The sequence below is a fragment of the Manis javanica genome, chromosome 9 (genome assembly GCF_040802235.1).
Source record: "Manis javanica isolate MJ-LG chromosome 9, MJ_LKY, whole genome shotgun sequence".
NCBI lineage: Eukaryota > Metazoa > Chordata > Mammalia > Pholidota > Manidae > Manis > Manis javanica.
This window is the reverse complement of record NC_133164.1, coordinates 3,277,935-3,303,531: the sequence shown is the minus strand read 5'-3', so window position 1 is coordinate 3,303,531 and position 25,597 is coordinate 3,277,935. Positions and strand designations below refer to the sequence as shown.

Here is a 25,597-nt window from a genome sequence, read left to right as displayed (position 1 = left end):
TAAAAATAATCATACGGGTTCAGTAATGGTTAAATTTAAATATTAATCATGATAATGTGATGAATTGTTTCAAGAATAGTGCAATAAATAACTTTATACTTTTCTCTTAAGTACATGTCTTCACGAGATGGAAGAAAAAAGAAATTGGTTAGATCTATAAGAATATGACAGTTTTAGTATCAAACAGTAGTTTTTCCTTTTTGATAGCGACTATCATATGATTTGCAAATATTACCTGAGAGCCAAATAGATTCAACAAAATGTGCAAGAAATCCAGTGATTTATAAGGGTAATAAAAACCTTCTAGCAGCCTACCTCTCTAGCTCTTTCTTGAGCCAGGAGTGCAGAGGTTAACGCTTGTGTGTTTTATACCGGGGTGCAATTCACTGCATCACTAGCCACACCCTCTCGTTTGGTTTCTGACTAGGGAAATGCATCAGGCCTCTCTTCAGCCCCCTGATAACCTGTCCCGCTGAAGGAAGTTCACCAAATCTGTATTTATTATGCTCCTCGGTGGCTGTCATTTGAGCCTAGTGGCAATTCTGCCAGAATAAATAATGCTGCAATACCGTTCAGAAATGAGAGCAGAATGTCCCATTCTGGCTCTTGGTGACCCTGCCTCTCCCTGAAGAAAACTCCAGGAAGGCAGGAACAGTACCACAATTTACATATTCTTTGCCTTTTTCTAACATGATTTTCTTAAGTGAGGAGGATATGTTTTTCAGCATGTTTAGTTTTTGTCAGCTCCGTGTTTTTAACTTTCCTTTCTTCATATACTGTCTTATTAAAAATACATTTCCATGCCTGGCTTCTTTGTGTGTGCAGATGTGATAAGAGGTGAAGGTGCAATTATTGTGGCTGGCATCTACTGAATACTGGGGCTCACCGTAAATGACGGGCTTTGGGCTGGGAATTATTGCAGTTGAAATTGGCATTAGCCATGAGGTAGGTATTATTGTCTCCCTTTTTCAGATAGAGAAACTGGGATTCAGAGAGGTTCAGTAAATGGCCCAAGCCACACAGCCAGGAAGTGATGGACTTAGGTAGGACTCCTAGACTGGCAGATTTTAAACCTGGATTTTTCCAAAAATGCCTCCCATGTTGAAGACTTCCAGAAGAGTGATTAAATAAAAGCATACTTTTAAAACTAACTTTTTAAAATTTATGTTTCAAAATATAGTGATTTCTTTATCACCAGTGGAATTATTTAAAGTTTAAAGTATCTATACACAGGCACATCCCTGAGGGCAAGGCTGTTCTCTGCTCCTTTGTATCTGAGGCTCCTGCCTTCTGCACAGGGCTTTGCAAAACTAAGTGTTCCGTGCATATTCACTGAAAAGGTGAATGAACTAATACACAGATTAGTTAGAAGCCACTGTTGAAAGAAAAGGTGTTGTAGATTGCAAAAATGGTCCCAACTGTTTATCTTCTCTGCATCCATACCCTAACAATATGACTCCAACACTTGTCTTATCAAGATGTTATCTGTTTCTCCCTATTAATTTGAGCTGCCCCTGTGACTGCTCTAGCCAAGAGAAAAACAGCAAAAATGGTGATGTGCTAATTCCAAGCCCTTGCACAAATCTCTTTCCTCAGATCCTTATCATTGCCTGTGGGTAAGCCTGGGCTTGCCTGGGGAAGGTGAGAGACACTTTATTAGCTAGCGAAGAGCCAGCCGACTCCAAGGCACTGGGGTGCAATCCTTCCAGAGCTGCCAACCCCCAGCCAGCCCACCTGACTGGACAAATGGACTCACAAACCCTGAAAAATACTTACTTTTTTCAGCCACTGAATTTTGGGATGACTGGTTGTCCAGCAACATCTACTTGCTAAAAGTCACTATCAAATTAATTTCACTTTCATAGCTCCTTCTGTGAACCAGAAATTGTATGATTTGAGTCACATTTGAAGGTGATTGTCGCAAACACAGCTCTCCATTTCACCGGGGATTTGAGAGATGCTGAGGCGACACCCCCTTCCCAGTGACTTCAATGCTCCACTTCATCTTCTTCTGGGCAGTAATATCCCAAACCTTTGGATAATGCAGACTATGTTTTTCAAAACTTCCTGCAAACTCGTGAAGATATCCGGAAGGGCTCTTTAAAACCCTAAGTAGCCAGAACCTCATAAGAAGGAGGATTTGGGTTCAAAGAGAATAACTATGAAGGGAGAAAAGGAACTCTATTAAGAAAAGTATGCTAATTTTGCAATTATGTGTGGACCAAATTCACACGTTGTGCACTTTAAACTTTCACAGTGTGGCATGTCAGTATCTCAGTCAAACTGAGAAAAAGGGTAAAACATGGTAAGTAAAAAGTGGAGCAACACTTTTTACTTTAGTCCATAGTGAGTGGGTTGCAACGATTTCATGTTTTGTGAATGTGCAAGGATGTCTAAGTGCATAGTAGTTCATTTATGAATACAATAATTTTACCTTTTACCCAGGTTTAAACACTTTTTTAAGTAACAGAAAGCAAGAGATCTGGATTCCTATTCTGAGCCTGACACTTGCCATTTAAGTATCGCTAGCAAAACACTTACGTCTTGTGAATCTTAGTTTTGTTAGTCCCTCAAGTTGTGACAATCACATTTCTTTTGCCTACAATTGGAAGCTTGGCCTGTGTATCTCTCTGGCTAGTTTTTGGTTTCAAGATCTTATAAATCTATGATTCCTAGTCAGGGTAGTTAGAAAGTGTCAGTCACACTCAAATGTTTGGTGGCTCTTAAAATATATTTTATTAGATAAATTAAATCATCAGGAGTTTACAGGACATAGGACACAATTTATGATTAGTATGGCTAATGTCAAAATGATTAATGTCACATGCTCTTTGGTTTTTGTTTTGCTAATTTAAAAAAAAAGCTTATCCCCTGATACACTCCTCCAGACTGCCAGTTATGTTGGATTTTTTATTAAAAATATATGTATCTCAAAGCCAAAGACTAACCCACAATAGTAAAGGTAAACTGTAATTACCTAAACTGACTGGAAATATAACATAAATATCCTATGCAGAGTAATATCAATATCACTTTTCTAGGAACAGACACCAAATGTACTGCCTGTTTGCCCTCCATTCTCTCCCCCATCCTCTTTCTTCCTTGCCGATCCTCTTCTCCCTCTGAGCCTTAGATCAGAATCACAGAAGAAATAGGGCAATTCGCCCAAGGATAGTGTTTTGCAGGGGATGTTCTGTGGAATATTAGTCCAAGAAGTTCATAAAACAAATTTTAAAATTCAAATTTCCTGTGGTCAGGAAAGAGTCGTGCATTCTCTTGGAGAGACCAAAGCAGAATCGCTGAGAAGCTTTGAACTAAAGGAAAGAACATCCAGATTTAGGTGCCCTCTGAGCTGAGGACACCTTTCAGAGACTCTTCAGTGGCCTGCGTAAGAGCTGCAGGGGCCCCCGGGCGCCAAGCTACCCACCTTAGTAGGCTGATGACCTCCCTGGGGGCTCAGTGCCCAAGGAGTCCACTGTTAATGAAAACTGAGGCTGGCGCCCCCAGATTATGGCCCCCCAACCTGTCTGAAAGCCCCGCTCAGGGTTGGAACCCCGTCTTGCACTCCTAGTTGTTGACAGGCAGAAGGGCAAGGAGAGGCTTCTCTACTCCCACCTCTTTGCCTGATGAGTGCCTGGGACAAGTCCATCCCTCCTCCGGGTACTGACACGCTTCAGCCGTGAGGAGCCCCCTCTGGGTTCTCTCGGGCTCAGCTCCCCAGACAGGTGGCTGGACGCAAGAACTCACTTCTCTTTCTTTTTGTTGGGGGGACTAAAGTCACTGGTCTGAAGGCATTCCCAAGAAATGCAGCTCAGCTTTGAAAGAGCAGTAGGTAGTCGCCCATTGAGTCAGCACGCAGGGGAGGAGGAGGGCCATACATCTCAAACAGGGAAACAGTGACGGGCTGAATACCGCTGTGATTACAGTCAGCTGCTCCAGGAATGGATTTCCGTCTCTTCCTTAACCTCTGAGCCACTCACCTATCATGTTTGTGATTGTCTTCTCTACTGATGTCTTTATATTAATAAATGGGGCTCGAGCCTCTTGGAATAGCCAAGGTCAACCGTAAGAAGGGTCATATTCCAACATCACGTTAGACTCAGCAGTACTAAATGGAACATTCATTGGAGCGGCTCTCATTTAACAAGTATTCATCTGATAATCTCATTGTCCCCATGCATAGTCATCATCCTCGGGAGCAACAAATTTTTTTTTTTAGTCTTTTATTGAGGTATGACAGAGTGGAAGTGCACATATTCTGTATACAGTTCAGCGGATTTTAACTATACGGCATGACTAAACTACCACACGGATTGAGATGTAGGGTCTCTCCGGCCCCCTAGAAGGCTTCCTTCAGGGCCCTTTTTAAAGTCTGGCTTCTTGTGCAAACCGTCCTGTATGCGAGGTGCATCTGCTACGTGGAGTGCAGCAGTAATTCACTCCCACGCCGTTCCTGAGTGCCGTCCCTTTGTAGGAACACGTGTGGACCTACCTCCAGTTAGATAGCTGTTCTGCTGTTACGGGTGCTGAGTGTCTCTAGGTTTTGACTGTATAAACAAAGAAGCCATGGCTACTCTTGTGCATGGATTTCAGTGTGTTCCTGCACTCATCCTCCGGGACACATGCCCGGCAGTGGGATTTCTGGGTCATTCAGTCCCCGGGTGTTCAGCTTGAGGAGATGAAGCCAATCCATGTTCCAGATTCCAGATGTAAGCTGCCGCCAGGAATGGATGACGGTCCCCGTGGCTGCACATTCCACACATGCAGTTTTGTATCTGCCTCTTTTCTCTGGGATAATTATTTGTCCATATTTCTATCTAGTCTTCATAACCATCACTTTTAATAAGCACAAAATACTTGGTGGATTAGGGGTATCCCGGTGTACTTAAATAGTCTGCTGTCATTCAGAAGTGAGGATTGTTTTAGACTGGGACTGTAGAAGTTCATATAAACTGAATATTATTTATGGCTTTTAAAAAGTAAATTATATCATTGGTTGACTCTTGTTTCTAAAGATGCTTTTGGTAACACACATACACACACATACACACATATTATACATGTATACCTCACTGATACAAAGGTGGCTTATGATGAAGAAGGTCATGCTTATAAAACTGAGAAGGGTTTAGGTGATCTTTTATCACCTGTATTCCTCTCATGCCCAGGGAGAGGTCCCTGCCTGGTTTCTCTGTAGGTGAGAATTAGACTGAGTGTAAAGGTGGTGTGCCACGCAGGGCACGGCGATTTCCTAAACTGACTAAGTTTTTAGGTAGCTCTCTGTTTAATCTCCCCGCCTAAGGATGACTGAGGACAAAACTTGACTTGTGCACACCACCGGACCTCATGCCCAAATGAAATGAGTCCATCTGTGCCCCAAGGTAGCGACATCCTCTTTAACCCGGACACAGAGGCATGATCACATGCAGACAAATGCCTTGCCATTTAATATTTGGTCTGATATAAAAGGTATTGTATTTTACTAATAAGTAAATGCCAGTTTGGCAGTTTTGTTAACCAACAGGAAAACCCTTCAGAGAATTGTAAGGCAGAATTTGAACTGAAACAGAACATCTCATTATTATGTTAATTTTGTCTACAGGGTTGAATCCCAGCTGATCAGATGACCCCTGCCTGCTCCTCCTTGCTAGAAATTGGATGTTGAGTTAAATGCCTGTGTAATAGGAGTCAGGATATCAATAAGGGAAATGCGAGTAATGCTGACAGCTACACAGTGTAGGTGTTTCGCTGGCTACAAATTCTTGTAACCCTCCTGCCAAGGTTGCTATTGCAATAACAGACACATATTTCATTCCATCTAAATGATGAAATAGATTTTTGGAAAAAAATGAACACGTTTTGTAAAAGTAATCTTTAAAATGCATTAAGCCTGCATTTAACTTTTTTCCTGATAATAATTTTTCCTTCCTTCTCATCTTTTTGTTTCTTAATAGAACTTTTATTTTGTACCAAATATACTTTGGAATCTTTTATCTATGAAACGTGGAAAAAAAACTGATTTAAAAGGAGAGCTCTTTCACCCAAATTTATTTTGCTCTAAATTGCTAATTAAGAGATTGCTTTCCCCAGTCTAAGCTGGAGTCTTTTATCATGTTTTGCTCACCTCGTGTGCCTGGGTAACGTCAGCACCCTTCCTTTGCCCGTTGGCACAAAGTCTCCGTCCTTAAGAGACGCAGAAGGACGAATGCAGTGACGCGGTATCACCGAGAGCTCTGGCCCTTTTTCTGACTTCCATGAACACTGTGTGCTGTGACTGTAGGGCCTCCGTGCCGGCACCAGCTGGGAAGCAGGGAGGTCAGCTAGGGAGCCCGAGAGGGAGGTCCTCAGGGAAGCTGTGGGGGCATCTGCGCTTGGGACCAGCTGGCTGCCTTCGGGATGCACCCTGGCTCTTTCTCTTCACTCGTCACTCCCGGGGTCCCTGCTGCATCCCGGTTCCTGGAAAGCCAGGCAGCTTCCTCTGCCCACTCTACTGAGCCCCACTGCCCGCTCTCTGCCATCAGGGTGGTCATCGTTCCTTCCTCCACCGACTCAGAAAACACCCACCATGTATTCAGTCATACATCTTCTAAATAAAGGTTAATAATAAAGAGTATTATAATGCCCAACATAGAACATTGAAAAAATTGCAAAATCGCCTCTAGGTCTACCATTCAAGACATGTCCTGTTAACATGTGTTTTACTTTTTCTGCACCATGGATTTATTTTTTAACGTGGTTGAAATAATATTGTAAGTTACCATGAGTACAAAAATGTGTAATTTTTTTCCAGCTTTAATTTTTAGGTTATTGCTGCTTAAGGACAGTTCCCAACTTTTCATACTGTCTTTATAAACATTAATTTAGTATTTGCTGGTCATAAAAATAACAGTGCTTCAATGTAGAAACCTTAGAAAACTCAGAACAATAAAAAGAAGTCAACAAAATCATCTCTATTTTCTCTCAGGCTGACTTGACTTCTTTTGAGGTCTTCTGAATATATAATTGGGGCCATTCTTTATATAAAACTTAAATATTGCTTTCGACTAACTTGACAGTTTCACTAAACTAATCCATCATAGGATGCATGCTATTTAACTAATTATGTCTTTAGTGTGGAGTATTTGTTATTTATTCTTGTTATTCTACTACAATTAAGATGAAAATGAGCACCCTTATTCATAAGTCTTTAATTGAATTTCTGACAATCATTTTAGTATAGGTTCCTGTATATGAACGTACTGGTTGACATGATAGAAACATTCCAAAGCTTTATACCACATAACTAATTGTTATTAAGAAGGTTGTACCAATTTAAACTCCCAAGAATAGTGCATAGGAACATCTGTGTCATCCTAATTTTCAAAATTTTACTTCTTTTACAATTTTAATGAGATTGCCATTTTTACTATGGTTTTAGCCATTTACATTTTTTCTATCAGCTGTCCTCTTCATTTTTATGGCAAATTTAAACAACCTTTTTTAAATCAACTTGCAGACACAGTGTATACCAGCTATTATCCTAAAACTTTATATCCCTTCTAATTGTAACAACAATTAAGGTGGACAACGATTACTTGTTATTTTATTTCTGCAGATGATGAAACTTCAGCTCAGAAAATTTAACTTGCCCACAGTTATCCAGCTTAGAAGCATTTGAACCAGGATCCCTACCCAAAACTCAACTACTCCAAAGCCTGACAAGCCTCATCACTAAGCTCCTACAAGAGAAACGATAAAAGTTATTACATGGACAACATACACTTATGTGCATGTGCGCGCACACACACACACACACACACACACACACACGCACACCCAAAACAGCGCAATGGACCATCTTAAACCTCAGCACCACTGTTACCGCTGCGGGGATGTGATTCCCGGTGTCTCTGTGCAAATTGTAAGGAGAGCAGGATGGAAACAGCACAGACAGACGGAAGAGTTTTTAAATGTTGCATTAACTTTAATTAAAACTTTTTGTTCTATTACAGGGCTAAATAGATTGAAAAAGTCTATGAAAACAAATGAGACAACACATTTTAAAATACTACTTAGCTGCAGAATTTACTCTTATTTATAGTATTCATCCTGCAACATAATTTTTTAGTGTTTGTATAATCATACTTTTAAACTTTTTTTATTTTTCCCAGAACTGAAAGCAGAAAAACTAATCACATTTTGTTTTCTTGTACATTTTTATAGTTTTTTTTCCTAACATTTAGCTCTCTAATCTGTGAAGAGTTTTTTCGGGCACATCGGAGAGGTACAAAGCTAACTTACTTTTCTTATAAAAAACTACATCAGTTACCTAGGACGTATGTCGAATGAGCCTTCCTTTCCCTCCCTGCCTTATTCTTTGCCATGTGAAGTTTACATTAAGGGCTTTTCACGTGCTCTCCCACCTCCTGATGAAGCTCGTATTTGTACCATCTACAAGCAATCTTAGCGGCAGGCTGCCATATAATCTTAACTGTACCTTTTTCAAAGAAAGAAAAAGTCACGTAAGTGACATATTACAGACCCTAAAGTATCATGATTACCTGCTGATCGTGTAAACAAAATACAGGTACCAAAAGAGAGTTGATTACCAGTGAGGTCCTGCAGTTTGGGCCACAAATACAGAGCAGATATGTGCATCACAGGGGCAGTGAGCTCAGGCAGTGCGGCCCATCACGGTGGCGGAGTGCCACGCCCGGGGCAGGAATGACGGTAGCAGTTGTCCCAGTGGGACGGGGATGGGGAAGGGACGGGCTTCGGGTCCTACTGGTGACCAGCAATCCAGAATCACCTGGGGACTTCCTCTGCAAGCTGTCCCTTGCCGCCCCCACCCCGACAGGGCCACTGCCACCCACCAGGGGTTCTGTTCCCTCTCCTCTCTCACCGTGAGGGTCCCCACATCTGTGATCTGACTGTCCAAGACTAACAAACTCCACCATTTAAAGTTTACATCAAGAAAAGAAGTGAAAGTACTTAGATTGATTTCTTCCAATTTCTTGTCCAAGTTTTATGTTCATTCTTTATTTGTAAGAATTCCTTTAGGAAGATCTTAAACGATTTTTGAAGGGGCTCAACTTGATATGTCAAAGAACGTGTATGTTGCCATAATGTAGGGGGGGCACGGGGAAGGCAGTGCAGCCCAGAGAAGACAAGCAGTGACTCTGCAGCACCTTACTACACTGATGGACAGTGACTGCAGTGGGGTATGCGGGGGGGACTTGATAATGGGATGAATGTAGGAACCGTAATGTTGCTCAGGTGAAACCTTCCGAAGATTGTATATCAAGGATACCTTAGTAATAATAAAAGAAGAACATGTATGTTGTGATTTATTTTGTGTTGTGTTATGTGTGATGAAGAAATTGCTTGTGTACCCTACCAAGATACAACTGTGAGCTGGTGAGGGACACTTGGCAGTAGGCATACATTCTTCAGGGAAAGCAAGTCCAGTCCAAGGAGAGAGACACACGGACTGTTTCAGAAAGGCCAATATTAAACCACCCGTTCACTGTTACATTTTCAACTTAGAAATCAACGTGTTTTTGTTAAGGTATATGTATTTGAATCATAGCAGTAAAGAATACTTTCTTCTTCTAATTTTTAGACTTTTGTTTGTTTGTTTTTGTTTTTTACCAGACTGTAAGCTGTTCACATGATTTTAGTTTGCAGTGAGAGTAGCATGCTAAGTGGCTAGATCTCTCTGAAGTAGCAGTGGGCACAGGGTCCTATGAGAGCTTGAAGTGTGCCAGGCCACTGATTCATGGTTTTATTTCAGTCCACAGACTTTGGATATTGCAATACTGGACATCTTTGGTTTTGAAGAATTTCAAAAGAATGAATTTGAACAAGTAAGTACAGGTGTATTTTTTTGAAATTTTATAAACATTAATGTTTTTCCCAACTAATAAGTTAGCTCTTTTTAATTTAATAAAGACTATTTGCATGATTACTTGCAAATGCAGAATTAAAATAAGCACTTTGCCATCCTGCTTTAAAATTAATGTTCCTAGTTTGTTGATGTAGTCATCATCTTTATGTAGTCTTGTAAACAACTGGCATAATCATTTTTTTTTTAACAGAGGCATTTGATTTATAAGACAATGCTAGGTGAAGGCCTGAGTTATGCTTATGGAAATGCTCTTTCAACTTGGTCAGAGAGATGGAGGGCATCTCTATTTGAAATCAGGGTAAAGGTCTTCAGAAACCTTGGCCAAAAATCAGGATGGAAGTACTCTATTATGCTAAAGGGTGTTGTTTGTAGACTTATCTGCATGTGACATTCATACCTATGACTACTGGAAACTCATAAAAATATATCAAAGAGGCGCTGATTATTTTTAATCCATTTACAATTTAGGTCACTTTGAAAAGCACTAAATTCTTTAAGTATCTTACCGGTACTGTATGAATAGCTTAATCAAGTTAAGTACATCTGAGCTTGAAGTGTTAAAGAAGAGAGTAGAAATAGAACTTGCCTTTGCAAGCAGAGAAGGAAAAAATAAATCCATAAAAAGAAAACTCTACTGTATTATATTACTGTGAGAATTACAGCACTGCCATGTTTCAGGAGAACTTCTAATAGTTGTGTAACTTGTTCAGCTTTATTTTCTTAAGGCACATAATGTGGTGGTCAGTGACACCAGAGAAGGAGCTACCCAGCACGAGGCTGAACCCCAGTTCTGTAACTTACTAGATAGCAGAGCTCTCGGCCAAGACAAAGAACCTACGGCCAGCCTGGGGCTCCTCCCCTGTAAGACCAGGGTATTAATAGACTTGGAGTTGTGAGGTCCCATGGCATTATGATTAGAGAAGGTCTGGTGTCATTTTCTAGCTCCTGTACATATTTAAGAGACAGTGGGTGGTGACTGTTGCCATGTAAATGGAAACACTTGAAAACCTTTAAATAATTGGCCTTTGGTATTTTCCTAAAAAAGCGGGGCAGTGTCCTGTAAGTAGACCCTAAATGAGGCTGACTCACTGATCCGGGGTGAGTCATCATGAGTCATGTTCTTTACTAAACTTTTCAAAAAGTCTGGTATGAAATACGCCCACAGAGGCCATAGATCTCTTCTCCTTTCATGGGTATCCATGGGTTAATGGAAAAAGAAAAAAAAGGACTTTATTTTTTTTTAATTGGTTGCTCACTGTAAGAAAATTAGTGAACATGAGGAAGAGGGCAGTCAAAGCAGCGACCGGTAGAAGGCACAGCAGTGTGACAGGCCTGCAGGCTGCCTCTTACGATGTATTTCTCACCGCAAGTGTTTGAGTGCCGTCTGGCAGCGGTATTGACTCCTGATATGTTGGCCTTATAAAACATACAGGCTTTGATGTCTACAATGAGACTCACATGACACGCGTAGTGACATGCAGAAATCACTGGGGAATGGTGTCCCGTCAAGGTCTGTACTAGGGACTGTGCTAAAATTCTTTTTTTCCTTATCTACCAATTACTTGTATTTCCTTTTATCACTGGTGTCACTATTTTGGGAGACTGTTAAGAAGCCAAAAAAGTTTTTAAATATATTAATCATTAAAAACAGCAAAGAGGAGTTTAAAGAATATGTTTGAACCACATAAACAAACAAAAAGGTATTACATAAGAAAAAATAATGTAACAATTCATCTAAGTATCTAACATATGAGCATACTCTCATTTCTAAAACAAAAAATTAAAAGGTAATATTGGTACTATATATGTATATTTGACACATATGCATTAAAAGATTCTATAATATAAAACATTTAAAATGTAGAGAGTATTTTTTTAAGATTTGGAAAATAACGGTTAACATAGGTGTACCCAAAATTCTTATAAAAACTTGCTTGCAGAAGATAAAATTCATCTGAGTACTTACTCATTTCTCAGATACACTAATGCTATGAAATTGTTAATCACTGGATATTACCTCTCACTTTTTCACTGTTGGCAAACTTACAACACTGATTAATAAAGAATTATGAATTACACAATTAATTATTATTATTTTTCAATGTCTCTGCCAAAATTCCATTTAGAATTCATCTATTTAATATGAATACTTTATGTATTTTAGAAAGCCTGAGATTTTTCTATCATAGGAATGGCATTATTTTTTCAAATCTAAAAATGAGTCTCTATTAAATACCAAAAACTACTTTTAGATGCTTCTGGGTAAAATATCAAGACCCATTCTTAGATTTAAATTTTGAAAAACATACAATTTTTAAAAATATACCTTTTTCTGAGCAGGTTTGCTTGCTCTTGTGCACAACAGTGACTAGGAGTCATTTAGGAGAATAAAGTTATTTTCTGTGTGATGAATATCTCATTTTGCAATAGATTTAGCAAATTCATGAATTGGCATGTGGATTTTGTAAAGGCCATTAGGCTGATACATTCTGGACTCTTGAGTTGCTAAGAGAATATGAACATCCTTATTTTTTATTCCATGGCAAACTTTCAACAGAATGTTTAAAAATCAATATTTTATTCAGAGTGAAACCATCAAACCCAGAAGAATATTATGCCTTTATAAGTATTTATTTTATTCTACTATGAGCTTTTTGGCCCATCTATCAGCTGTTGTTTAGAATATCAACTTCTGCAGGTTTGCAATTGTATCTGGGGTATCATTTTGTGTATAACAGAAGCTCAACAAATGTGTTTTCAATTGGAGTTATGAGAAAAAAGTCATGAGAAAAATCTTCATAGTGGATTTTCTTTCTCAGGATAAATATATGTATTTCTTGACAATTGTCCTTCCCCAAGAAGCTTGACAAACGTTTGGAAAAGGAACAGTTTGATGAGATATTAAGAAGCACTTCAAAACATCAGCATCTCCTACCTTGTTTATCCCCAAGTATCTCTAAAAGATGAGAGGGACACTTGTGATTCTTTAGTGAGAATTTTGTTTAGCTAATAGGAAATGCTAACCTGTTTTTTTTTGACTTTCAACAAATCATTTCTATGTAGATCTGTATGTTATAATAAAGATCCTATGTAGAGTAAAAAATATAATGTAATATATGTAACTCAGCAGTAGTTTGATGCTTCAGTGGAGAGGAGCATACTAAATAATTTGAATTTCAAAGTATAATTGAGGAAATTGGATATACCACCCTGATTAATTAAATAACTCTATTATTAACAGCTCACTCTGTTATGTAATACCTAAATTTCACAAACTCTCATTACCTTTCTTCAGTAAGGTTCATCTCTAGGTCTATAAAAATATCTTGCAATGCATCTAAGAGAAAGAAAGCCTGTCCAGCCAACATTCCAACATTACCCACTCAGTGAATCCAAGTTCATAGCACTCGATTAGCAGAAAGCTAATAAACAAGACAAAAGGTACCACTTACAACGTTGTAGTACCAGTGATGTTAGAAAAGAAAAAGCAATCCAAGCCATTAAAAAGTATCAGTCTCTACATGATAACATAATTAGAAACCAAAATGAGTGAAAGAAAATGTTTCTACAAACAATGAGAGAACTTGATAAAGTAGCAAGTTGTAAAGTCAAGCTGGTAAAACTAGCAACGTTAATGTGTTTGAATTTGCTTGTCAGAAGACTTAATGAAAAAGAAGACCACATTTACTTTGTCAAAAAAATAAGTAATTAGTCTAAGTGAGAGAATGTGTAAATTGCTCCTGAAAGTCGCATAATTACACTTAAATGGGAAGATGTGCTGTGTTGCTAGACATACAGACTGTGAGTATACGAAGATGCCCATCCCCCTTAAGTTAACTTATACATATAACCTGATACAGTCCCGCTGCAACTAAATGAAGAAAGAATGGCAGAGTTAGTGCAACTCAGTTTTCACACTCTGAATAAGTAATGAATCCAGGCAGTGGGTATCAGTGAGTGCTGACGTCACACACAGAGACATAACACGCTCAAGGCACCTATCAAGTGTTCTTGCCAAGGAAGGAGAGAGAGTGGGGGAAGGGAAGAGAGGGGGACGGCCTGACTTCAGGGGCGTTTCCTGAGCTCACTGCTGATTGGCGGGAGCCTGGGACAGAGGGCCACAAAATCACAGTGAGGATGCGCTCTGCAGAGTCCAGGGTGTGAGAAATTCTACAGGATAGGTGACCTGAGTCCTTCTGTAAAAAGAGGGTGTCCTGTAGATTAAAGGAGACCAAGAAATAAATAAACCAGTTAGATATATGGATGTTCTGTGGATCCTCACTTGTAACTAGGCTTTAAAAAATTGCGAGTTAAGTAATGTGATGTGAAATTTGAGTATTTGGTCAAATTAAGAAATGATTGTTCATGGAAGTTACGTGTGATAAAGGTACTGTAGATGGATATTTTTAAGTCCTGATGCCTTAGGGAATTATACTGAGACATTTGCCAATTAAATGACACCGTGTCTGAGAATTGGTTCAACTGAGGCTAGTTTTGAAGGTAACAGGGAGATGCAGAAGGCAGACCTGGCCATGAGTTATCATTGATGATAATCACTGAACTTGGTCAATGGCCACTGGGGGTTCCTTACATTATTCTTTACACTATTAAATATACTATTTTAAGTAAATGAGAAAAATTTGAGATTACATAAATATTTTAATAGATGCTAGAATATTTCCTCACCCAACAAATGCTGCTGCAAAGCGCTGCATGCTGCAGATCTTCACCAAAGGCACAAAGAACGGAGTAGTGGAAACTAATGATTTAACATCCAATAATTTCCCCAAATTTCCCACTAGGCACGTAACATGCGGTGATATATAAAGAAACCCTTGAAGCTATGGAGCCCCGTGAATTGCACACCAACAATCTCCTATAAGAATATAGGGGACGTATTTGCTCAGAGAAAAAGCTTCTGCTGCAGAAAATAAAATTGTGAGCAGTCTTCACACTAGGGTTCATCTAAGCTGATTTCAGGAGGGTTTCAAGGATTTGAAATGTTTCCCTGCTTACTAACTATTTTCTAAAAAGTCAGATTTACTGGAAAGTCCAGATGAACAATACCTCAGTCTCGCTTGGGCTAAGTAAGCATTCAGAGTTTGGAAGCCAGATAACATCAACTTCTGAAGTTTCATGAAATGAGATTATATAGTTCAGCAGCTTTAACTCTAAAAAAAATGCCATGAATCTGTTTCTGTGAAATTACTATCCTGGTGTGATACAAAGATTAGTCAGATAGTATATGAACCACCATCAGCTGCACCCACAGCAGGTACTCTTCACGTGGATCACCCTGTTTTCCAGGTGGGACCCCTGGAGGGCTGCAGTCTCTGCTCTGCAAGAGCCCTTAGTGCCCAGCAGGACCCTTTCCTGGCTCCTGTGCGTCAGGGGGATCTGTGGCTTATCTTTTTGTATGTGAACCAAGTTCCAGACCCTGTACTGGGCACTAAGAAATACCCAGACATACGGTGCAAACATAGGGAAGGCGCAGTTCGAACGGGCATCAGGGTAGAAGGACTGGGAGGCGCGAGGAGGAAGCCACGGTGTGTCCCACGTGTGGCAGGACCCATGTGATTTTTTAATCACAGTGTGTGTTCTGATAGTTATTAGGCATCCATACTGATCTATTTACCACTCAATGAATTAATTAATGGACACAATGAATTATTTTATTGTTTTATGTAGTTTCACATTTAGATTTCAAGATCATGCATACACTAGCACCTAACTCGATCTTAAACCACTTTCTGCTCTATGAGATTGAATTTTCTGAAACCACTGCAGGACCTCACCAAGATGCTGATAACACAGAAGAACTTGAATGAGGAAATTTGTATCTGCTACACAGCAGAATCCTGGCATAGTGCTATTTTCTATAGAAAAATAAACAGTAATTAAATAATGAGACATTATTTTAATGTACTTATAATAATATTAGATCCTGTGTTTAAAAACAGTATGGCCAGAGGTCATCTTCAGGGACAACCTGAAAGTTTTTGAATACTTGTTTTGAGGAGACAAAAAGAAAATGAGGCAGGAAAAGCAATTTTGAGCATGTAGACTGTGCATTCAATGACATGTTTTCCTGAAGACGTTTTGACTTAAATAATATCGATATTTTAGGGGTGATGAAAGCAAAGCTCAGGAAACTTAAGTAGGTCACTGAAAGATACACAGAGCCAGGGTGCAATCCAGGACTGAAGACTGTGTTATTTCCAGGTCCAAAGATTTTGAAAATCAGGCTTAAGATTTTAGATTACTAGACATTTTCTAAAATTCAACTGCTGCCCATTCATGAGTATATTTGTTTGTATTTCTCTTAGGATACAACATTATTTGTCCTATTAAATGTAGAAACCACAACCTTTTAATACATTTTATGTGTCATTATTTTTTCCACAGTGACATTTTTTACCAAATCCGTTAATAGGAATAAATAAGCCAGAAAACAGAGGTATATCTCCTTCATGACAGAGTACGCGGGTGATTAAAAGGAAATGTTGCAAAACATAATAAGGAGAATGAGTGGGTTTGAAAATAAACATCAGGTCACTTTAGGGAAGGGTTCTGTAAATGACCCGGAGAAAGCTCGAATTTGCAATAGCAGCTGCTCAGATATGAAGCTTGAATGTACTAAGTAGGTGTATGGTTTCATTTACTTTTCTGCCAATAATCAATAATGGCTACTTGTCCTTTATGATCTCTGACGCCTACAGCAGCCCTCTCAGAAACCTAAGGGATATCCCCGAGCCTCTGTGGGGCCGAGTAGGAATGCAGATGCCCATCTGCAGGTCCCAAACCCCACTCTCTTTGTGGGGGGGGCCTTTCCTTTTATCACTGCTGCCTTGAGGAGTCAGTTCCTTATTCAGTACCTCTAAGCTTTGCATTAATTCTGGGTAAAGACAATTATTTCAGTAGAACTTATATACTGATCACTATTTTTAGACCTATGCTATCAAGTTAATATGGAAAGAGGAGGTGTGTTGATTAAGCTGAGGTTTGCTGCTTTAAAAACAAAACCCCAAAACTTGTTTTCCTTGAAAAGTAATAAACAATATGGTATAGTGCCCGAAGCTATAAAATAAGAGCATTTGGCCCAGAAGATAAATTTCTACCTCCTGGCATGGCTTCCATGTAAATCGAAGGACATATTTTATGGCCAAGGTATCACAAAAAATATCTACAAATATTTGTGCCTTTCATTTGTATTTTCAATCCTGATGTTAGCAGAGTGTATAGAATAGGGCAATAAAGTTAGCTGATAGGTTTATTGTTGGCTGACCCCTTCGGTCAATCCCTTAAATCCCAAAGTAGTGATTTTTCACATTAAAAGAGAAGATAGGCATGAATCAAACCCATTAAAATAATGGATTTATTTTATAAGTCTTGGTGTCTCATAGTAACAGAATCAGTAAAAGACGCGTTACTGAAAGTGTTTATATCTGTGTAAAGACAATGTGTTTGCATCTGTGAAGTAGCTGCTATCCACATTTGCTCAAAAACTGCTACGTAGAGTTTGATTTTAAAATCTCAAAAGGAAACCCGAGGAGGAAAGGATGTTTGGTTTGTTTAAGAAACAGGGGAGTCGAACAGGGCAAAAGCATGCGGAACAAACAGAAGCGGAAGCCACGGGCCTGGCGCAGACCCGGTGCTCAGCAGCCTCTGCTCCCGCGGCTCCGGAGGGAAGCCTGGCAAGGGAGGCCCCGCACATGGGCCAGCAAGCACCACAGGCCCCCAGTTTATCCCAACACCGAGTGCTGGCTGAGGCGGGTCCTGTGACTGTCAGGGCGAGCTAGGTGGCTCCAGGAGAAGGCAAATGTGGCCTTTCCCAAATGAACAGAGGGAAGAAAGGCCTCAACAATTATAGGGAATTCAAGGAAAGCAGATACATTATGGAATTTTAAAGCCAGAGCAAATCAGAAAGATACCATCCCTTCGCCAGCCCTCCACACCTGCTGATAGATAGGTAATGTATTGAAACAAAATCAGGAATAATTGATTTTGGGGGGAAAAACATATAGCAATCTGGTCAGATCCAAGGCATTCTTCAAAAAGGTAAGTTAGAGATTCACAGTACATGTGACACAATGAAGTCCCTGAGAAGTCCTGCAGAGAGGCCCATTGACGTAGCTGAACTCACTGATTCTCCAATGCGTTTCTGTTTTAGTGGTTTCTGGACAATAGCAATTGACATCTCATCAATCAGCAGACATCTGCTGAACCTGTTTGAGAAACTCTGCATATCTGAGATCTAGCACCACCCCTACTCTCATATGTATTATGTCACGTATATGATGTATATACACAGACATACCCGTTGATGAGTAAATCCGTTAATGGGTTAGGTGTGCTCTGTTCCTTCATCTATCTCAGTGTTTAACCATGTCTACATATTAGAATCACCTGGAAGCTTTTCAACTATAGCAAGGGGCCCAGACCCCACTCTGGTGTAATTGGTTTGGGGTCAGGCCCAGACATCAGCCTTTATATACACTGGTAAATTCTAGTGTGCAGTTAGATTGCGAATCATTGTCTAATGCCTGGGGCTCTGCCTTCCACTGGCATCAGCTTTAATTAATCTCCTGCTTTAATTCTGTGATGTATATGTCATGCTCTATTATATTTTGACTCAGATATATTTCACTGAGTAATAAAAATAAAAGGAAGAACAGTTGGTGGAAATTTACTCAAGAAATTAAGTTTGTCATTAATACAAATGATAGGCCATCTGGATAAGCAATAATGTTCTGTTACTAACGAGTGTTTTCAAGGGGATGCATAACTTTCATTATTAAACCAGTTAGCAATGGCACTTAGTGTACAAAGCATGTATTTTAATCAGAGAAGGGTGCATGCTAATTAAGCAGTACTGAATAATTGTTCATTCACATCTATGCATAACTCACCTTCACCCACATTCAAGTCTACTCAGAGGAATATCTGGAAATTTAATAGAACCTAATCCCAATTCTTGTGGATAGTGTTAAAAAGTAAAAATAATGATAGTTTTGCTTTGAAGACAATGATATTTTCAATCATTGATGCAGATTTATGCTTCTAGATACAGCAATTAATTTACTTACAAAACATTTTCCATTGTATCTTTCTTTAATTGTGTCTAACACCCCCCCCCTCCCCACAAATGCATAGACAATACAGACAGTTCAGTGAAAATAACTAAGGAATAAGCAGGTCTGGCCAAGATTTTACCATTTGGTTGGTGGGATACATTTGAGCAATTTCCAACAAGGTATCTGACATGGGGTGACATGTCCATGTCAGTGCCCTCAGCTACAACTCCTGGCAGTTTTGAAGTCCATGCCACAGCATTTCTCTTATATTTAACTTTGGCTCAAACAGTGAATACTTTGAACACGAGAATAGGGAAAGGCAAACTATTTTGGTGAAAATTTTAATGTACACTTCAAAATGAGTTTGAAAAACATTGTATTCCCAGTTACATAGGCTCCCAGGGACGCCCTTAGCCATACCATTGCTCTCGTCTGTTAAAAATACAAATAATCAGTTTTAGAAAACACCATTAGAATAAAAGCTACAAGTCAAAACTCATGCCACAGGCTGCTCAGTTTTACACATAAGCTGAAATTTTCCCTATGGAATTTTAATAAATTACTTCCATTTTTCCTCCAGAAGACACAGAACATGATGTACAATAAAAGGTTCAGATAAATCTTAATGATAACCCATGTCACAAATTACCATCCGATGCTGCAGCTTAAACTTGGTAAAGCTCAGTAGACAAGCTGTGCTTTATGAATCATTTTCACCAGGAGAGTAACAAATTGAGTTGCTATGTCCAGAAGCACAAGTCAGATCTTTTTCCTGTTGGCCAACGGTCGGCAGATTGCCTTAGACCTTCCTGGAAAATAAAACAGAAGAAAAAGAAAACCGGTTCTCACATTCCTTCCAGCTCCTTTTAATTTACTGTGTCTTTGTCCACAATCACACTTAGAATCCCCATTCTGACTAAAACGGTGGATCAATTCAGTGAAGCCAATATTCAGTTCAATAAAATATTGTAAACAAAAACAATGAAAATATGTATCTTGTATTATGAAATGCCCGAGTCGGTCAAAACACTTCAGCTTGCTATTATAGATACAGAGATGAGCATCTCTAAGACAGCCACGAGCGAGAGCGCTTAGCCAGAGCATCATCACAGTTTGTAACTATGGAGTTGCAGCCTGTCTGACTGCAGAGGCCTAAGAGAATTATATTACGCATGTCTGAGTCATCCACATCTAGGTATTTTCCATGAGAGAATCTCAAAATGAGAGGAGGGTGTCAGATAATTTGGATATCTCTGGGACAATAGAGAATCAGCCATGAATTTTTTTTTTAATGGAAGACTGTAAAATTTAATTAACTTGAAATGTTTAGTCTCATTTAGAAATTTGATGTAAAAATGATTCATACAATATATGTCAATTATTAATTTGGAACTAGTGATAAGGTAAAATGGAAGACACTTGTGTTTACTTTCTCTTTCTTTGATACATTTTTTATTGAAATAGTTGATTATAATATTACATTGGTTTCAAGTGTACACTATAGTGATTTGACAGTTACCTACATTATTAAGTGCTCACCCCAACTAGTGTAGTTTCTATCAACACAGAAAGATGTTACAGAAATACTGACTATATTCTCTATGCTGCAATTTCATCCCTGTGATTAATTTGTTATGATTAAGATTTTGTACCTTTTTATCCTCTTTACCTATTTCACCCACCCACCCACCCACCCCTCATGAGAACCACCAGTCACTTCTCAGTATCTAAGAGTCTGTTGCTGTTTTGCTTTTAGATACCACATGTAAGTGAAATCATATGGTACATTTTGTTCTCTGTCTGGCTTATGTCACTGAGCATAATACCCACTGGTTCCGTCCATGTTGTCACAAATGGCAGGATTTCCTTCTTTTTCATGGCTGAATAATATTCCACTGTATATATGGACCACATCTTCTATATCCATCATCTATTGATGGACATTTTGATTGCTTTTGATGTTTTTATTTTAGAATCCAGTATCCTACTTTTATTGTTTCACACAGTAATAGGCATCCTTTACTTTTCATGGCTTCAATATTTATTTCTTGAGCAATCTCTTTCTGAGAAATATGTTACATTTAAGCACACTTTCCATAACTACTTTTAAATTAAAAACTGATGAGATATAGGATCTATTTGTTTTCTTAAATGAGTCAACATATTTTAAAAAGTTTGAAAATTCATGATTGTGTATATTGTAAGATCAAAGAGAAACTTTTCCAATGGTCCCATTCCATAAAAGAGTCACTTATTTTCTGTACATTTACTAGGAATATTTTACCCCAAATTTTAACAATCTTTGTATCATTTATCAACTTTTAGTAATGAAATTACTCCAGTATTAAAGGAGTATACCACATGATTAGGTTGGAGGAGGGGATACTTCAAAATATTATTTTTTAAGCAAAGTGAAATAGTTTTTAAAATTTTCATTTTCTTCTCTAACAACAATTCTCAGAAATCTGTGTTTTTCATGTATGACTAAAATGAAGCAATAAGCAACATATTCCTTTCACAGTGGGGATACTGCTGTAGACAGATGCTACACAGTTTAATAGAAAATGGTTTATCTTTCCAGAATCATTCCTAGAAATTTATACACTGTAGTATAAGGTAAACACAGATCTTCATCATCTGGTATCACTTAGTTTTGATGGAACCATACAAGGGGATGAATGTGTTAGACTGTATGTATCAGTTACAAGGAAGGGGGTAAGTTTCCTATGATATTTAAATACTGAATTCCATCCCTCCTTCTGCCAGCTGCAGAACGTATTGGTCTGTATCTATATTCAAATTGTTTTTACCTTCACAGCCAAGCATGTAAAGTTAACTGTCCTACATGATACGTTCTCAACTGAAGTGACTACAGTTTCGATATTTTTATATTCAGAGAATTGAATAACAAAAGTGGAAGTTTATCCAAGAAATATTTAGTTTCACTATAAAGAACTTCTAACTTGTCTGTATCTCATGAAACCTAGTTGACACAGAGCAGAGAGGGTAAGTCATAGTCAGCCACTGGCCAAGTCAGAGAGAAGGAAGAAAACCCAAGAAATTCCAGAGATCGTGGACGGAGAGGCAGGAGGCAGAAGATGATTCACAGGGATTCCTGGATTAAACACATTCTCTCAAGTTCTTTAGGTTTTAAAGTGATTTCCAAGACAGGTTAGTGTGGCATGGCATTTATTTAACTTAGGTCTCATTTTGTAATAGAATGCAATAAGGAAGCTTATTCACTCTATAGACATTCATTTATCACCAAATTTACACAAACCACTTTTTACTGTGAGTTCAGAGATGTAAGAAAATATACTGGAAACCAGGGCAGTAGCTCTGGAGCATTATTTTCTGACCTGGAGAGAAGAGTTATTTTTGTTATTCTTTGGGTGTCAATATATGGTACTTAGATCTTATTTTTAATATAGTTATTTAAATATTTTATTTGGTGTACTTTACCAATTCTTCTTCCCCTGTTACATTAATAATGAAGCTTTGGTCCACATTCACTGCAATCACTGGCCTAGATCAGGTGCTCAGCATCTCTGCATTTTCAGTTCTCTGACCCCTGCTCCTGTGAAGGTACCCTCAGGCCTGCAGTCCTGTGATTCTGCAGTCACCCCCTCTCTGAGGACATTTGAGCTGTCTACACCTGCTCACAGATGTCTGGCCCTGGCCAGAGGGAAAGATAGGACTTCACAGCAAACCATGCCTGTCTCAGGGCAAATGCACTCTGTGTTCTGACTGGTGCCCTGTACCCTGATGTGTTTGTTTCATCCCTGAAAAAAACCACCCTCTGAAACTTCTTTGTGTCCTTAGAATCCTGATTACTCCCATCCTCCTAAATAGCTGGATCTGTTAGAAAATGGCCCTTTGCTTCTCTGTGCATGTGATTCTTAGTTTATCAGTAGCCACACCCGATGGGCAGGCGCTGGTGGCGTGTGGAGAATTGAAGCGTTGCCCATGTTGGCCATTCGAGATGGTGGCTTGGCTCCCTGATGGGGAGCTGGGCTGCACGGTCTGCCCCTGTGTGCCCCGGAGTGAAGCCATGAGCTCCCAGCAGAGGGACAGGAGTTGCCACTCCTCAGGAGGTGTTGGCATCATGATACCTGACTTGTAGAAGAATCTGGGTGGAACTCATCCAATCTTGTGTGATTTAAAAAGGCTTCAGCATTTTCTTTATCTAACTTCGGCACATCTCACATGAAACATTATCCTTGATGCTGTTCCCTTTGCAAATAGGGTTATGATTTTTGCTAGTTGTTATGTTTTATATAAATCAATTGTCTTTGTCTTCAGTGACCTACTGAAGTCTAAGTATTTCTAGGTGATTTGGGGGTGTTACTTAGTCACATAATGGTTAGGGTACAGGTGTATCCGTGAGGCTGAATGAGCTCCTGGGGCAATAGGCAGAGACCCAGAGGACTTGGGGCCTGGGGCTGAGTCCGGACCACTCCAGTCAGAATCAGGGAGGGACGCAGCGGAGCACCAGTGGTGTCGGAGGCCAGGAAGGGACAATGTCCTAGAAGACAGCAGAGGAGCTTCACAGGGAAGCAGAGGGGTCGGCTGCCAAGTGTCGTGGGAGGTCAAGGGACATGGACACAGAAGATGGACATGGTATTCAGACACGCACACAGCGCCAGAGACTTCCACAGAGCATTCTGGTGGAGCGCTTCGTACTGTGGGCGATACAGTCTTGTGGGCAATTTGTATTGGCATGGTTTCAACAGTGGGAGGAGAGGAATTTGAGGTAACTTTTTGAGGATTCTTTGCTATAAAAGAAAGCAGAAAAGTAGGAGAATAGCCTAGAGGGGAAGTATGGCTTCATTTTGGTTAGATTTGAGTTATTTTAAGATAATTTTTGAGATTCAGAAACTAAAACTTTAAGATTGAGAAATAACACCTTTGCTTCCTGGTGGGAGTATCCAGTGGAGAGAGAAAAATTGACAGTTGGAGGCATTTATCAGAAAAAGTATTTTCTGATATATAGTTCCTGCAATAAAATGCTTAAACTAGTTATTCTTTCAAAACAAAACCCTATATTTTCTTGCCCTTCATGGATTTACCAGGGAAATGAGGAGGCCAGGAGTGTTTCTCCTTTCTCTGGTATTACATGGCACACCCAGCTTTATCTTGCTTGTTAACTAGAGTCAAATGTAATTTCCCTTTGGAAATTTTTTTTTAATATTCAAATACATTTTAGACCCTAAATTTGTAAGTTCATGTTGTAATTAGATTTCTCATTGTCTAAATTTAGATAAGTAGACCACACAACATCCGCAGTATCAAGTGAAACTCTTTGACTTCTCAGGCAGTACTGCAATGCTTCAATCTCAAGACACTAATTGGTGTTGAACTTTTTGAGCCAGTATTTCACCAGTATAAAACTGTCATGTAACGAGTGAATCTGCGTGGCCATATTATCTTATGAATTGTTTTCTTTTTCCCATAATAGCTTTGTGTCAACATGACCAATGAGAAGATGCACCACTATATCAATGAAGTGCTTTTTCTGCAGGAGCAAACAGAATGTGTACAAGAGGGAGTTACCATGGAAACAGCTTATTCTCCTGGTAACCAGACTGGAGTTTTGGATTTTTTTTTCCAGGTACTCATATAACATAATTAGATATTTTACAGGATGTGTGCATTTAAATACACTGGAGACAATGAATTTGCTTTCAAGGGGCCTAATTTTATAGGTATCTTTATATATGAGATTCTTCAATGTATTTATAATCTTTCAAAGTCAACTGAGAAACACAAGTTACCTTTTTCTGAAGGGCTGTATGGAGGATTACCAATTCTACTAATGGATAAGAAAGAAATCATTTTGTTATAAAAATATTCAGCATTGGTTATGTTGCTAAAACTCTACTTTTGGCATAGTTACAAATGTCCAATGCACAAAATTAATATTTTATAAAATAATATTAAGACTCACAAGATCATAAATTCAACAGAATCCCTTTAATTTATATTCAAAGTTTCTAAGTTTAAATATGGAAAAAATCTGCAGAATATATATATTCATCCACACACGTATACATAATGTATATGTAATCTTAGGACATTGGCAGATATTTATACTTATCTTTATTATTTCTACCTTACAATGCAAGAATCTTGCCTCAATATTTGTATCATATAAAACAAAAGTCTATCATATAAACAGCAATTCCTGCCTAATGGTATAGGGAGACATTACAGAGATTTACCAGCAGTATCTCTAAAACACTTGCACAATATTTAACTCATATCCAGTTATTGGAGAGCACAGGATATAATTTTCTACCTCTTACTTACATAAAAGTAGACTTATACATGACTTTATTTAATGCATTTTCCTAATATGTAAAATATTCTCATTCCTGCTACCAACTTGTCAACATTCTTTTTTAAATTACAATAGAAGTCCTCTTCCTCCAGAAAGTCCTCCCTCATCGTGACACATGTAGTATATAATTGTCTATTTAAGGTTAAAAAAGTCTTCAAACTGACAGCAGTGTCCCCTAAGTGTATATGGGAGCCTCAGACACCCGCCACCGCCCTCCTCGCTTGCGGCTCTACCCTTGAATGCTGAACCATGACGATCAGCAGAAGGGAGTTCTTTCTTTTTGGGAATCATCCTTGA

At 38.9% G+C, this 25,597-nt stretch overlaps 1 protein-coding gene across 6 annotated transcripts in view; it reads left to right on the top strand.

Moving 5' to 3' along the window:
- Nucleotides 1-25,597, top strand: part of MYO16 (myosin XVI) — a 513,550-nt gene that overhangs the window by 323,634 nt on the left and 164,319 nt on the right. For all 6 annotated transcript variants that reach the window (XM_037024949.2, XM_073212365.1, XM_073212366.1 and 3 more), the window contains exons 21-22: nucleotides 9,773-9,845; nucleotides 24,419-24,571. In XM_037024949.2, the coding sequence (XP_036880844.2) occupies nucleotides 9,773-9,845; nucleotides 24,419-24,571 (226 nt within the window). The remainder of the gene's footprint in view (nucleotides 1-9,772; nucleotides 9,846-24,418; nucleotides 24,572-25,597) is intronic.